The sequence below is a fragment of the Gigantopelta aegis genome, chromosome 2, assembly GCF_016097555.1.
Source record: "Gigantopelta aegis isolate Gae_Host chromosome 2, Gae_host_genome, whole genome shotgun sequence".
Classification (NCBI taxonomy): Eukaryota; Metazoa; Mollusca; class Gastropoda; order Neomphalida; family Peltospiridae; genus Gigantopelta; species Gigantopelta aegis.
In genome coordinates this window covers 24,719,737-24,734,310 of record NC_054700.1, presented here as the reverse complement: position 1 = coordinate 24,734,310, position 14,574 = coordinate 24,719,737, and the positions used below count along the sequence as shown (strand labels likewise).

At 38.3% G+C, this 14,574-nt stretch overlaps 1 protein-coding gene and 1 long non-coding RNA gene across 2 annotated transcripts in view; one reads left to right on the top strand and one right to left on the bottom strand.

Moving 5' to 3' along the window:
- LOC121383080 (deleted in malignant brain tumors 1 protein-like) overlaps positions 1 to 6,182 on the top strand; it is a 135,642-nt gene extending 129,460 nt beyond the window's left edge. The window contains exon 32 of the mRNA XM_041512856.1: positions 4,212 to 6,182. Within this exon, the coding sequence (XP_041368790.1) occupies positions 4,212 to 4,705 (494 nt within the window). The 3' untranslated portion in view covers positions 4,706 to 6,182. The remainder of the gene's footprint in view (positions 1 to 4,211) is intronic.
- The window catches only part of LOC121383090, a 37,406-nt gene that overhangs the window by 8,135 nt on the left and 14,697 nt on the right, over positions 1 to 14,574 (bottom strand). Inside the window, exon 2 of the long non-coding RNA XR_005959256.1 lies at positions 3,523 to 3,645. This is a non-coding gene — a long non-coding RNA (uncharacterized LOC121383090). The remainder of the gene's footprint in view (positions 1 to 3,522; positions 3,646 to 14,574) is intronic.

Here is a 14,574-nt window from a genome sequence, read left to right as displayed (position 1 = left end):
TCGATCATCACATCGCTAGACTCCCGACCGATCAGTCTTCGATTATAATCGATCATCACATCGCTAGACTCCCAACCGATCTATCTTCGATTATAATCGATCATCACATCGCTAGACTCCCAACCGATCAGTCTTCGATTATAATCGATCATCACATCGCTAGAGTCCCGACCGATCAGTCTTCGATTATAATCGATCATCACATCGCTAGAGTCCAGACCGATCTATCTTCGATTATAATCGATCATCACATCGCTAGAGCCCCAACCGATCAATCTTCGATTATAATCGATCATCACATCGCTAGACTCCCAACCGATCAATCTTCCATTATAATCGATCATCACATCGCTAGACTCCCAACCGATCTATCTTCGATTATAATCGATCATCACATCGCTAGACTCCCAACCGATCTGTCTTCGATTATAATCGATCATCACATCGCTAGAGCCCCAACCGATCAATCTTCCATTATAATCGATCATCGGAACACCACTAGTCCAAGCACGTCTCTCCCGGGCACGATCTCTGACTTAGCCAGTGACTGGGTCCGGGACAGAAGAGTGGGGGGGGGGGGGTGAGTTGGAAGTGGACAGAATTTAGGAATAGCAATTAGTGAAAAAGATTTAAAATTTAACTAACCAAAAATAAAAAGGAATTGACTGCTCGGTTGAATATTTATATAATTTGGAGCATTTTAGAAGGACAGTCCAAAAATACATGAGAGAAAGGACAGAGAATCGGACTATTTAATAATATAGAAAAAAAGGTAATTTTAACATAAAATATTGAACGAAGGTCTAGTAGGTAGAGACTAAACGCGAACAGCCGTGGCGTTCTGCAGAATGGCCGTCATACGAGTCGCTACATAGGGAAGACGTTGCGAAACTCCGTGTCCGTGTCGATGTCCGCGAAGAATCGCTCTGTGGGCGATATTTCACTGACACGGATGAGTTATTTTGAAGCTTGGCATGACCTCGATAACATCAATGACAGTGGGACATTGTGGGTGTGTGGGGGGGGGGGGGGGGGGGAGGGTGTTCATATTTTACACAATCCAGGGAGTAAAAGAGTGTTTTCGCGTATTTTAACACGTATTTATGAATGTTCAGTTCACGCATACACAGACACGGATGCGGACGCGAACACGGTTCACAGATCACGTATCAATGGATGGCTAGCTTTAGATTTCTCTTCGCAAAAAGTCCGCGAAACGTGTGTGAGGCGCGTACCTCGACGACGTACAGTTAAGAAAAAATACCTCCTCCCAAAAACCCCCCAAAAAACCCCCAGTTTTAAGAATTTTATTTTTCTCACGTTGACGTGTGGTATTACATTTGTATGTACAGTATTCTTAAATACGTGTGTATATGTACATTTCTTTTATTTCAAATCTTGGACTAAAGTAGTGTCGGAAATAGAATAAAAATGATTTTCGTCAATTATTTCTTTCATATTAAACTGACAAGTAAATATTTCGTAAATACCTATTTAATGATATTCTACCTAATTTAGCATTTACTTGTTTTGGCTCTCATTGATGTACAAGGTGGTGTTTACTCTTGAAATTAAAATAAAGTTGTCAGTAAATAGGAGATTTGTGACCTTTATTGGAACAGACTATAACACATTTTGATGATATGTGTCAATTTCATTTACCCTTAAACAAACTTTTAATTTATAACTTTAAGTTAACTGATTATTTTGAGTCGCAGCATAAATTATTAATTATGACCAGCATATTTAGTGAATATATATTCAATATTAGTACATTAGAAATTTACACAATCTTGCAACAACTTAAAGGTGCTATATCATAGTTATATGTGAGCATCTGTTTGTGATAAAGATTCTCCAATAAAAATGTATTTTCTACTAGTATATTTTTTTTTCCTATAATCATTTATATAATTCATATAGTTAAAGGTGTAGTCTTTAAAGGTTAAAGCAAAATGTAATAAAAACTTGATTTGTAATAGCTGTCATTATGCAACTTTGAGATAGCACCTTTAATACCGGTATAATAGATCACAAACTCAGAATGGTTCCTGACAGTTTTGCTTAAAAGTTACTTATAAATGTCTACAAATATTTAGTTTTTGAGAGGAATAGGGGTAACCTGTCATCAGAAACAGTCCCTCATATATTGTAACAGCAATGAAATTGACACATGTTGATCAAAATTTATTATAGTCTGTTCCAATAAAGTGCAGAAATCACCCGTTTACCGACATCTTTATTTTAATTTGAAGAGTAAACACCACCTTGTACATCAATGAGAGCCCAAACAAGTAAATGCTAAATTAGGTACACTATCATTAAATATATATTTACATAATATTTACTTGTCTGTTTAATATGTAAGAAATAATCGACGAAAATAATTTTTATTCTATTTCCTGACAATACTTTAGTTGATTCAAGGAAAATCGTATATGCCTGGAACCTATTTCACTAAACATCGTAAGTTTACGTCTGCGAATAGCAGTTATACCGGACATCCATTTACATGTGTTTGACATCTATTTCACGCAGGAAATTATATCATTACAGAAGATAGAGCATTTTAAGGACAAACGAGCATGGAATATGTGTACTTTAAACTATGTTGTATTATAATAGTAATACGAATTGTGATTTAGTCGTAGATTTACGCATACGTGCAAAACTAGGCTTACGATGTTTTGTGAAATTGGGCTCTGCTTTGAATTAATGATTTCATATAAATCTATGAAGAAAGAATTTTTTTTTTAATTTCATAATGTTCTTTAAGACATTAGCTTAATGTATATTACGTCACTGTTAATTACATGTACATTTACTACATGGAAATCTATCAACTTATACGTGTAAACAGGCTAACCACACGCATGAGGCGTGTTACGCGGGATGGAAGGAATGTATTTAACGACGCACTCAACACATTTTATTTACGGCTATGTGGCGTCAGACATATGGTTAAGGACCACACAGATATTGAGAGAGGAAACCCGCTGTCGCCATTTCATGGCCAACTCTTTTTGAGTAGCAGCAAGGGATCTTTTATCCCACAGACAGGATAGTACCTACCACGGCCTTTGTTACGCCAGTTGTGGCTGGAACGAGAAATAGCCCAATGGGTCCACCGACGGGGATCGATCCTAGACCAACCGCGTATCAAGCGAACGCTTTACCACTGGGCTACGTCCCGCCCATCGTTGCGCGGGAGGTCACGTAGAGAAATGTTAAACTCTGTTGTACAATCCAGACTGGGACAAGTCATTTATTATACATCTATATATCTGTTTCAATCCTTCCTTTCCGTTTAACTTATTTTTGTGCATATATCTTATTAAGGTTCAAGAACGCCGTCCTGGGCACACACACATCAGCTGTCTGTGCTGTCTGACCAGGACAGTGGGGTAGTTGTTAGTGGTTAGTGAGAGAAGAGGGTGTAGGTGGTCTTACACCTACCCACTGAGTCGTTAAAACTCACTCTGGGTGGGAGCGCCGGTACCGAGCTGCGAACCCTGTACCTACCAGCCTTATGTCCGATGGCTTAACCACGACACCACCGAGGTCGGTCTCTTTCAATCAAACTGCTTGTTTCATACCACGTGATCGAGCACCAATAGTTCCTCGGCAGCGCTAACGCAAGACGAGCTGACCAGTGCCACATAGAAGGAAAACAAATTAAGTAATAATAAAATAAGTAAAATAAAAAGGATATATAATTTACCTGAAACGTATGTAAAAGAAGGGGTAAAAAGAGAAGATTTTATCAAGATTTGGCATTGAACAAATATTTAGCCGTCAGCAAGAGAGACGTCGAGATCCGCCGAGATTTATCTTGATGAACTACACTTTGATAAGCTTCTGTGTTTCAACAGGATATCATATCATTCATATGTGTGTATGTATAAATTTAGCAAATCACTTCCAAATTGCCTTCATGGTAATATGACGTTATCACAATTGACACAAATGAATTTATGAAATGGACATTATTGGTAAGTTATGAGATAAATAAGAGTATTATACATTGCTGTTTACAATATAGAATTCCAATGTACTCTTTTACAATGTGGTGAAAATCCACCTACCTTTGTTTCTTGTGGCCATCCTTTTCATACATCTGCTATTTTAAATCAGCTTTTTCAGTTGGCTTAGTCTGACAATTTGTATACAAATTACAATAATCGTTATAATGAATGTGTTACCACTTTCAGACAAGCAAGAACCGATAACTACGACAACAGTCAAACTAGTGACAACTCCCAGACCAGCACCTAAAACAACTCCCACTCAAAGACCGGTAATAACGACTCCGAAACCGGCCACGTCGGAGACGATGACAGCAGTTCCTGGCGAAAGCGGCCGCTCATCAGGCAGCGTGGACGAGAGCGTGCTCATTCCCGCCACCATCATCCCCATCGTCGTCATCCTCCTCGTGCTGGCGTGCGTGCTCATCCTGGTGCGCAGGCGCAACTTGGGCATGGACGACACGAGCAGCCTCGTGAGCGGCGGCAGCAGCAGCTTTTCGGGGGCCTCGGGATCCGTGATGATGAACAAGGACAGCGTCGCCTACTCGCCCGAGGTGCGCGACAACGAGGACAACAACGCCTTTACCAACCCCATGTACGACAACGCCATAGGAGACATCAAGCTCGACCTCGAAGCCATGGAAGTCAACCCCAAGGTGGAGGCAGACGAACAAGTTTGATTGGCTGCTTTGCTTTCCTTTAGCAAACGAACAAATGCGATTGATCATAATAACTTTTTGGCAGATGGCAAATCTGATTGGTTACTTACTTGAGAGGAGCAACTGATTGGTTCCTTACGAAAAAGTAGCTAACAGCAGCCAATCAAACAAGAAAGAAACTTATAATGGTGACATGTACTATCTGACTAGTAACCAGTAATTAAATATAATAATTGTGACATATACTATCTGACTAGTAACCAGTAATTAAATATAATAATTGTGACATATACTATCTGACTAGTAACCGCTAATTAAATATAATAATTGTGACATATACTATCTGACTAGTAACCACTAATTAAATATGATAATTGTGACATATACTATCTGACTAGTAACCGATAATCAAGTGATAATAGTGACATACAATACCTATATGCCCTCTTTTTGGTAAAGTTTTAAATGACTTGTATCTTACGCATATTGACATTCTCATATACACATTTCTAATAATTAATATATTTTTGTTCATCATACGAACTTGTAGTGTGCGATCGTTTTTACAGGGAAGGGGTGGGAATTAAATAGCTTACGTAGGCGATGTCATTTAATACATTTCGTATAATCTACACCTAAAATAATCGTTGTTTATTATAGCCTTGTAGTCTGAACAGGACGATATTATAAAATGGGTAATTTTAAACATTTTGTCCACGACTGTTAATTTTGAACATTTTGCCCACGTCTATTAATTTTGAACATTTTGTCCATGTTAATTGTGAACATTTTGTCCATGTTAATTGTGAACATTTTGTCCACGTCTGTTAAAAGTTCCAAATGTCTCCCATTAGCACTTGAACTTCAGCGTTTTGTCCAATTGTTATTACGCTCCGATCATTTCATATACAGTGTAATGCGTTTATTGTAGTTTTGGCAGTGCAAATGACCTTGGGGTTGGGGATAGACTGGGGAAGTATCGGGGCTGGGGGACAGAAATTGCTCTAGAATCGTAAAATATATTTCATAGCAATAATTCGTCTATAGAGAGGATTATTGATATTTTAATGTTCTATTCAAAGGTCACCTGTACTAACGTTGCACATGTGATATTACCTACACACGACTGTTTATTATCACGTTATCCTACTTCCTACTGTGTAATTACTGTCTTTAAATATACTTACATATGTACTACGTCAGTCAATAATATATACATAGTGTAGATCATGTACAGATAATATATCCAGAAATATTATAGAATGTGAGTGTGTGGAGAGAGAGAGAGAGAGAGAGAGAGAGAGAGAGAGAGAGAGAGAGAGAGAGAGAGAGAGAGAGAGAGGGAGAGGAAACAGACAGAGGGATCTTTATTTTGTTAACCTATACGTATCTGATTCTTTTTGTTCTTTTAGTAATACTACTTATACATGTTTTTATGTCGGACTACTATGCAATTTATTAGTGCCTTATTGTCGCGAATAAACAGAGCTTGATATTACACAGTTTTGCTTTGTTGTTGAAATATAGCTGTATCACAGTCGGTGTTTATGGTAATTGTAGACTTTTAAGTTGCCATTATCATACCATACAATCCAGGGGTGATAAAGCGCTTGTTTGATGCGCGGTCGGTTTAGGATCGACTCCCGTTAGTGGACTCATTGGACTATTTTTCCGTTACAGCCAGTCCACCACAACTGGTATATCAAAGGTGGTAGGTACTATCCTTGCTGTGGGATGGTGCATATAAAATATCCCTTGCTACTACTCTCTGAGACAATGTCAGAATTACCGAATGTTTGACATCCAATAGCCGATGATTAATAAATCAATGTGCACAAGTAGTGTCGTTAAACAAAACAAAACACCCAACCCTGGTGTTGGCAGTGAAGCAGTATAGTCATACGGTCGATATTAGATACTGGGAAGAAAAGGAATATTTGTATAACGATACCTCAGCATATTTTAAAAGGACTATCCCGAGTTTCAGTCCTAGCAACACACACACACACACACACACACACACACACACACACACACACACCCTCCATCACCACCACCAAAATTAGACACGTCCTACTTTTTCATGTTTGTTTTTTAAAGATTGCTTTACGCTAATATGTTTTCAAAATAAAGTATTATACAGTTCAATCAGGCAAGGGGAGGAGTTCGAAACCCCTCCCTGCGCAAGCAAATATTCTTTTTTCTCAATATATTATTTTCCGGGGGGGAGAATGACTCTACTCATCTATAAACTACGGTCGCCACAATCTGATCTACGTTTGTCTACGTTTTCCCTGAATACACTGGTGACACCTAACTCTGCGCACCTAAGCATTTGTGTTAAAATCACCGCCACAGTACAATGGAACAATAAACGTGTTATTACTGAAAGTTATTTTAATTAAAAAAAATAAAAAACTGTAGTAATGAGCGCATTTTTAGTATTTACTGGTCTGCATGACGGCACATAAGTCTGCGCAGCAAACATTAAAACAACCACTTCTGACGCTAATATTCACAGAAACAACAACAGGTAATGAATCCGACATTTTGTAAGTTCTAGACAACAAACACTCCCTATTATAGTCTGTTTCAGGAAAATTTAGATTGTGCATATGAGATAAATATAAATAGTGTTCCATGCTCCTTAGTTTGGATAACACAAAATGACAATATAAAAAAGCCAATGTCAAAATTTATAATCATTATTCAGCAAAAGTTGTCTGTTGTTAACTGTGTAAATGAACACAAATAGTGTTCGTTGAAAATATAGGACAATCAGTGATAGTTTTGAAACAGACAATAGTTAAAAATAGGCCATGCTGTAGGCTTTATAGTCTAGACAGCCACATTGGTTTTGTTGTGTCACACGGGGGAAAATTCAAAGTATGCTTGGATGTTTACGTTAACAGATAAAATAAAACATTGATTTCATTTATGGATTCATAAATGACAATAAGGTGTGTACTGAAGCTTCTATGTAAACTTGTGTAAGTTAATATACAAGGATGACCATTACAGCGGTGACAGACACGTGTTGACAGGTGATACAAAAACACGTTGATCGAGCCTGGCAAAAGTATACTTTTAGTGCATTAATTCAGAGATGTTTTCAATGAAATTGTTATCTATCAGTTGTATACATATATTCACAATCAAGATGTGTTGTTTTAACAATTGTTTTATGAATTAAATTAACATTGTTTGTTTGTTTGTTTACAAACATACCCCAACACTCGTTTCGAGACGTAATGTAACGTAATTAACATGCGCGGGCATGAGCGTACCTATATGAATAGCCCAATACTGCACTGTAAAAAACAAAAAACAAAAAATAAATGTTTTAGCCTCAACATGGGGGACTTCCGACCCCGCCCCCCCCCCCCCCCCCCCAGCCTACGCCCATGTTTCTAACTAGCTAACATCTGCTCATCGCAAATTGCTATATACTTAGGACAGCGTGCTTGAACATTACTGGGATACAGGCATGAACATAATCCATTATCATGACTACCAGCAGAAATTGCAGCCATGCTACATGTATATTATTTTTAGTTAATGTGGTTAATGTTACGAGGTTTCCAGCCAGTGCACCACGACTGGTATATAAAAGGTCGTGGTATGTGCTATCCTGTTTGTGGGATGGTGCATAAAAAAACTTGCTACTAATTGAAAAATGTAACGGGTTTCCTCTCTAAGGCTACATGTCAAAATTATCAAATGTTTGACATCCAATAGCCGATTAACAAATCAATGTGCTCTAGTGGTGTCGTTAAACAAAACAAACTTTAACGTTACGAGGTCTACAGACTGCGCCGTTTAATGGGATCCATCACGTTCATTCCGCATCACAGCCCCGAGACTAGTTCAAGGAGAATGGGTTTTAGTTCCCACTTACATGTGAATTTATATGGTATTAGACTGGACGAGTTTTTCAAAAATGTGAAAGCTTGAAGCATATTTGGTAGAAGTAACTGCTGTAGCTATTTTACATAATTCGAGTATGCTGAATCTAAAAATGGTTGTTACCCAGCTGGATCTTCAGTTATTTCGCTGCTATAACATAAAAAAACAAGATGGCCACCACCATTCACATTATTTTGATAATATGGTGTATGTGGCCTTTTATTTTCAACATTTTCCAAAAAGTCACATAGAAATGAAGCATTAAGCATTTTTGATAGAAGTTGGTAATAAGCAGATTCTATATGACTTGGGTGTACTAATTACGAACCTGCTTGTTACCAAACTTTCTTTTGTGATTTCAACCCTCTAATTAATTAAATTCAAAATGGCATCAAAATGTAGTTTTCCTGTATTCTGTTGCTGTAGAATGCCACGTTTGTCAATGTTGTTACATCTACATCCAAGTTTCGAGTGCTATTGACATGTCTGACAATCTTAACAGTTAACTAACGTTATAAACAGTATGAGATTAGTTAATTTTTTTAACTCAACAGTGTTTGTTCCAGATTTTAAGATAGTAGTCCAAAGACTTCTCTAACTGGTTAATACAGATGTCACACAGGAACTACACCATGGCTATACTTGCCTTGAAATGATCAGATGTATTTAGTTATATTGGATTACCACTGATCTGAGAATTTGCTGCATCTGCATAGTGCAATGTAGAATAGTTTGGCTTTGCGACGTCTACAGCGGAGAGTTCCACATGCACTTTGACATGAACAGTAACTGACCTCCTGACAGGCTTCTGGCATTACAGCTAGTGTCATTAGGATTAGCTGTAGTGTCACGTCTGGTTTAGGTAGTAGGCCTACTTCCAGATAAAGGTCTGATAGTGCACACGCATAGTGTGAAATCGTAAAGAATGGCATAGTCTCTAGTTTTCCTGCTTTGGAGAACAGAATACAGCGAGTCAATTTGATCCACGGTGTACACACTACACACAACTTTCTCTGTTGTGACAATCTTATCGTCTGTTAGTTCCCCTTTGCCGAAACCAGCAACAAAGATGTAGTTTTCCAGGAAACTTTGTGTGGTTGTATATAAAGAAGTAGTGTCAAACTCTGCGAGTGAATGAAAATGCAGGAGAAATACTATCGTTTCAGTAGGTGACTGGTCGAAGATGACCTTGATGGGAATGTAGTTTTTGTGTTTGCTTATTTGTTATGCCTAAAATCATCCAAAGTTTTTGGCATGAACAGCAAGTAAAATGTGAATCAAGCAGTTAAAGAATATCCGTATCCAAAGAACATTGCTATAGTTATTATTGACGCCATGCATAAACAAGTCTGCTGTCAGCTTGTTCGTGTGATGCAGCAAGAGCCGATAGATCAGTGGTTATATCTGATGACAGCATTATTCGTTCACCAGAAAACCCCCATGCAACGATAATTGTCTGATCAGGTGGTGTATTTGTAATGGCTATTCTGATTAAAAAAAACCATATCTTGCCAAATTAGCCTTGTTATGAAGGGTGTTTTGCCAGCTAAAGGGAAGAGGCACATCATAGCCTTCAGTGACACGACGAATTGGGCGAGTGGTCTTAGTGCGTCGCTTTCTGGTGCCAGTGTTACTGGATTATTGCCAATGTTTGTCAAAAACAACATCTATTCGCTTGTATGGTGACCCCATATGCCACACTGATGTTGTGAACATATTTACAAAATCACCAATGTTTTTGCTCCAGCAGGCTTGCTAAGCGCTACAAGTGCATGTCTATCTATTACTAGACATGATGGCATTCCTCCAAGATCGAGGGTTTGTGGGCAATCAATATCTGCTGTAAGCAAGTCAGCCAGGATAGACTTTGTGCCAGTTCAACAACTTGTGCTTCAACACATTATGTAGGTCAACCTTGCGGCCTGTTTCATAAGCAATGATAAGACGTTGAGAAGAACACTACTGTCAGATTTTAACACAGTTGTTTTGTCCTTATTATTATTGTTTTTCACTACTTCATACAAAATTTCAAAGGCCGAAGTATTGTTCCTTCGTATTGTATCATGGAATAGAACTGGTCGTGTGTTCCCATTGGTCATCACCAGTCTCTCTTTGACAAAACAGTCAACATGATGCTTTCCAAGTATTGTTGCATTCAAAGGTTACTCCTGAATTTCATCAGTGGCAAGATCTTTTGTTAAGCAATGTTTTGAAGAGATCACGGTTCAGTCTCCCTGCCTTTGCCTCATTATGTTTAAGACTGTCTTCGTGGCTTACCTGCAGCAATGCATGGGTGTCAGAAGCAATTTGAGACCAGTAGTTGTCTTTTGTTACTCCCACTACACCACTTTCCTTTTCCCTGTACCGTTCAACCACTCCTGGGCATGGTCATGGTCTACCTCGTTAAACTTCCAAGATGATCGCTTGATAACAAAGTTCCCCAGTTGAAATTCATCCAACACTTCCTGATGAATTTGGTGCATCTCCACGAGATAGACCATAGCCCATCTGCCATAATTGTAAGAATCGTACATCATGAAGTATGAAAACTGTGCAAGTGGAGATCCCACGGTCCATCACGCTGGGCCCGAGTTTCCATGTAGCTTCACCAGAAAGTGTAATCTACATTCTTCTCTATTTTGTGTTTAATAAACACATCGAACAGTTCTTGAAATGTAGCCCTATATCAGAGTGCTTGAGGAATGTCAGAAGACTTGACATCAGTAGTGTCCACAGTGCTTTCAGTTATTTTATGGACCCTTGTGGATTGTCTTATGCTTTTCTATTGAGGACTCGCTCAGTTGTATTAGGACCAACAATGCCACTTTCAACTCCTGCTTCTACGAGCCCTGACCCACTGATAGGTTTTCCAATTTCCATCTGAAAACACATGGATTTGTGAAGACCGCCAGTACGCAGTGTTTACTGTATACTGTTCACCAATGTGTAGTGATATTTTCATACACCTCCGTACTACTGTGTTCAATGTATGAGGACTGCCACTGGTTTAGCATTTTTATAAATCTAATTCTGGCATTTCTTTGACCTTGGTGGTACGGTATATATTATGAGACATTACAAAAACTGGGATACCTCAAAACAATTTATATGTGTAGAATATGAATATTCTAAACAAGACAGTGTAGGTAATGTGTTTCAGGGTCAAAAAGGCTATATTGGCAGGATATAGGTTACAGTGCACCACAACTGGTCAAAGGCCGTGGTATGTATTTTCCTGTCTGTGGGAAAATACAATAAAAGAATCCCTTGCTGCATTAGGAAATATTTAGCGGGTTTCCTCTTATGACTACGTGTCAGAATTACCTAATGTTTGACATCCAATAGCCGATGATTATATATATATATAGTTTGTTTTGTTTAACGACACCACTAGGACACATTGATTAATAAATCGTCGCCTATTGAATGTCAAACATTTGGTAATTCTGACACATGGTATCAATAAGGTAATATCTTAAATGGCACCCCATAATCTAAGTTAGGGGAGCAATTAATCTCCCCCTCCATTTTTTCATGGCGAGTTCTGGGCAATCTCGCAGTGCATTACAAAACGACTCGCAAAGACAAGGCGATCTTGTCTTAGCGAGTGAAGGCGACTTTTGTGAATTAGACCTAGGATTATGAAAAGCCCCGTGAATCGGTGCTGTAGATTCAATTCTTGTATACATATAACTTTGTGGTTTTAATTAAAATAAGATATGATCACCATAAATTATTTGAAGTTCACATCATCATTCATATATAAAGAAATAAAGAAAGATGGAAGCATTCCCCAATTCATATTCCACGACATTTTGCGCACAGTACTCACCGGAAACGAAAATATAATATAATACAGAAATGAGTAGCCTATTTAATCATCTGATATGAACTTAAAATAATGAAATGCTTCAATACAGGAATCACCAAAATACTGGCATTTGAAATTTGAAACTTGGCTTTACATACGTCAGTCATCACCGTATTATGTCTGTATTAGTTGTAGTATTGTCTGTATTAGTCGTAGTAATGTCTGTATTAGTCGTAGTATTGCCTGTATTAGTCGTAGTAATGTCTGTATTAGTCGTAGTAATGTATTAGTCGTAGTAATGTCTGTATTAGTCGTAGTATTGCCTGTATTAGTCGTAGTATTGCCTGTATTAGTCGTAGTAATGTCTGTATTAGTTGTAGTAATGTCTGTATTAGTCGTAGTATTGCCTGTATTAGTCGTAGTAATGTCTGCATCAGTCGTAGTAAGAAAGAAAAGAAAGAAAAGAAATAGAGAAATGTTTTATAATGTTTTATGTACGTACTTAACACATTTTAATTTACGGCTATGTAGCGTCGGACATGCGGTTAAGGACTACACAGATGAGAGGCAGAGACCTAACATAGTCTGGGCCGGGGTTGAGTGTGTTGACTATGAACCTTATATGTTCACTAATAATGCAGTGAACAAATTGTTTTACCATCTATCTACGCCCATGAGAGGAAAGACGCTGCCGTCACTTCATGAGCTAAATATTGTTTTCCTAGATTTGGAGCAATGGATGTTTTAAATAGATCATTTCACGGGCAATATTATACATATCACGGCCTTTGTTACACCAGTCGTGAAGCACTGGTTGGTACGAGAAATATCCTAATGGGTTCACCGACTGTCGAGCGCTTTACCACTGGACTATATCCTGCCATAGAGTAACACCAATATGCAGACATTACTTGGTGCTATCGCATTTCCTGTTTACGATTAATCATATTGGTTTGGGGCACTCTGTGGTGGAAACAAATTAGAGTTGGCCAATGTCCGAGCAAAGCGATTCACATGCATGTCCGGCCAGTTTATAACCTTGTTACTCGCCTTTCAAACCGCTCAGACACTCGTTTACCCCGTCATGTCATCTCAGAGGACGCCAAGAACTAAGAGGAAAATTGAAAGATCATTTAGCCAAGAATATCCTATTAATAATTTCATTGGCGGATCCAGGAAGAAGTTGAGGGGGTGGAGGCCACGATGCAGGTGTGTGTGTGTGTGTGTGTGTGTGTGTGTGTGTGTGTGTGTGTGTGTGTGTGTGTGTGTGTGCCAGGGTTGGGTTTCGGGGCTCGAGCAAATTTTGTCCTTTTTTTCAAAACATTTTTCGTGGAAGCATGTCTCGACCCTCATATGAGCTTCGCTAACTAGTCTAGCCCCCCCCCCCCCCTTGTTAAAATTCCTGCGCACGCGCCTGCAGGGATTAGTTCTTTTGGCGAAGGTGCCTTGTCTGAAGTGTTTGAAATAATTATTAACATCACTAAACAATATTAGACTTTACGGTCGTATTACTGAGGGTCGTACTGTGTTGTATGCTTTACCTGAGGTGCCTGCGTCATAGGATCTAATCCTTCAGCAAAACCATTGGGGGTTTTCCAGTTTCATTCCGCTCCACACGACTGGTATATCAAAGGTCGTGGTATATAATGCCACGTTTGCTAATGGAAAATGTAGCAGGTTACCCATGAAGACTTCCAAATGTTTGACATTCAATATCTGGATGGTGATTAATTAACCAATGTATTGTATTGGTGTGCTTAAACAAATAATGTTCCATCCTCCTAAAATAGTTTCTGGATTCGACACTGGTTATTGATTGTATGTAGGCCTCTACTAATCTCACTGTGAGAACATGATATGCATATGGCTGCTTACTAAACTAATTTCCATCTTGAAATTCGAAAACGGTAGGTTGCAAACCTTACCAAACCAATTCCCACAGGTGATAACTAATAAGTCACTATAAAACTGGTATGCTGTGTTTTGTGTTTATAGTCGGTCAGTATGGATTTTCACCAGTTTCGTTTTTAATTAGTACTCTAAAGGCTATTTTAGAAAATGATGATTGTTTTTTTTAATTAGTACTCTAAAGGCTATTTTAGAAAATGATGATTTTTTTTTTAATTTGTACTCTAAAGGCTATTTTAGAAAATGATGATTGTTTTTTTAATTT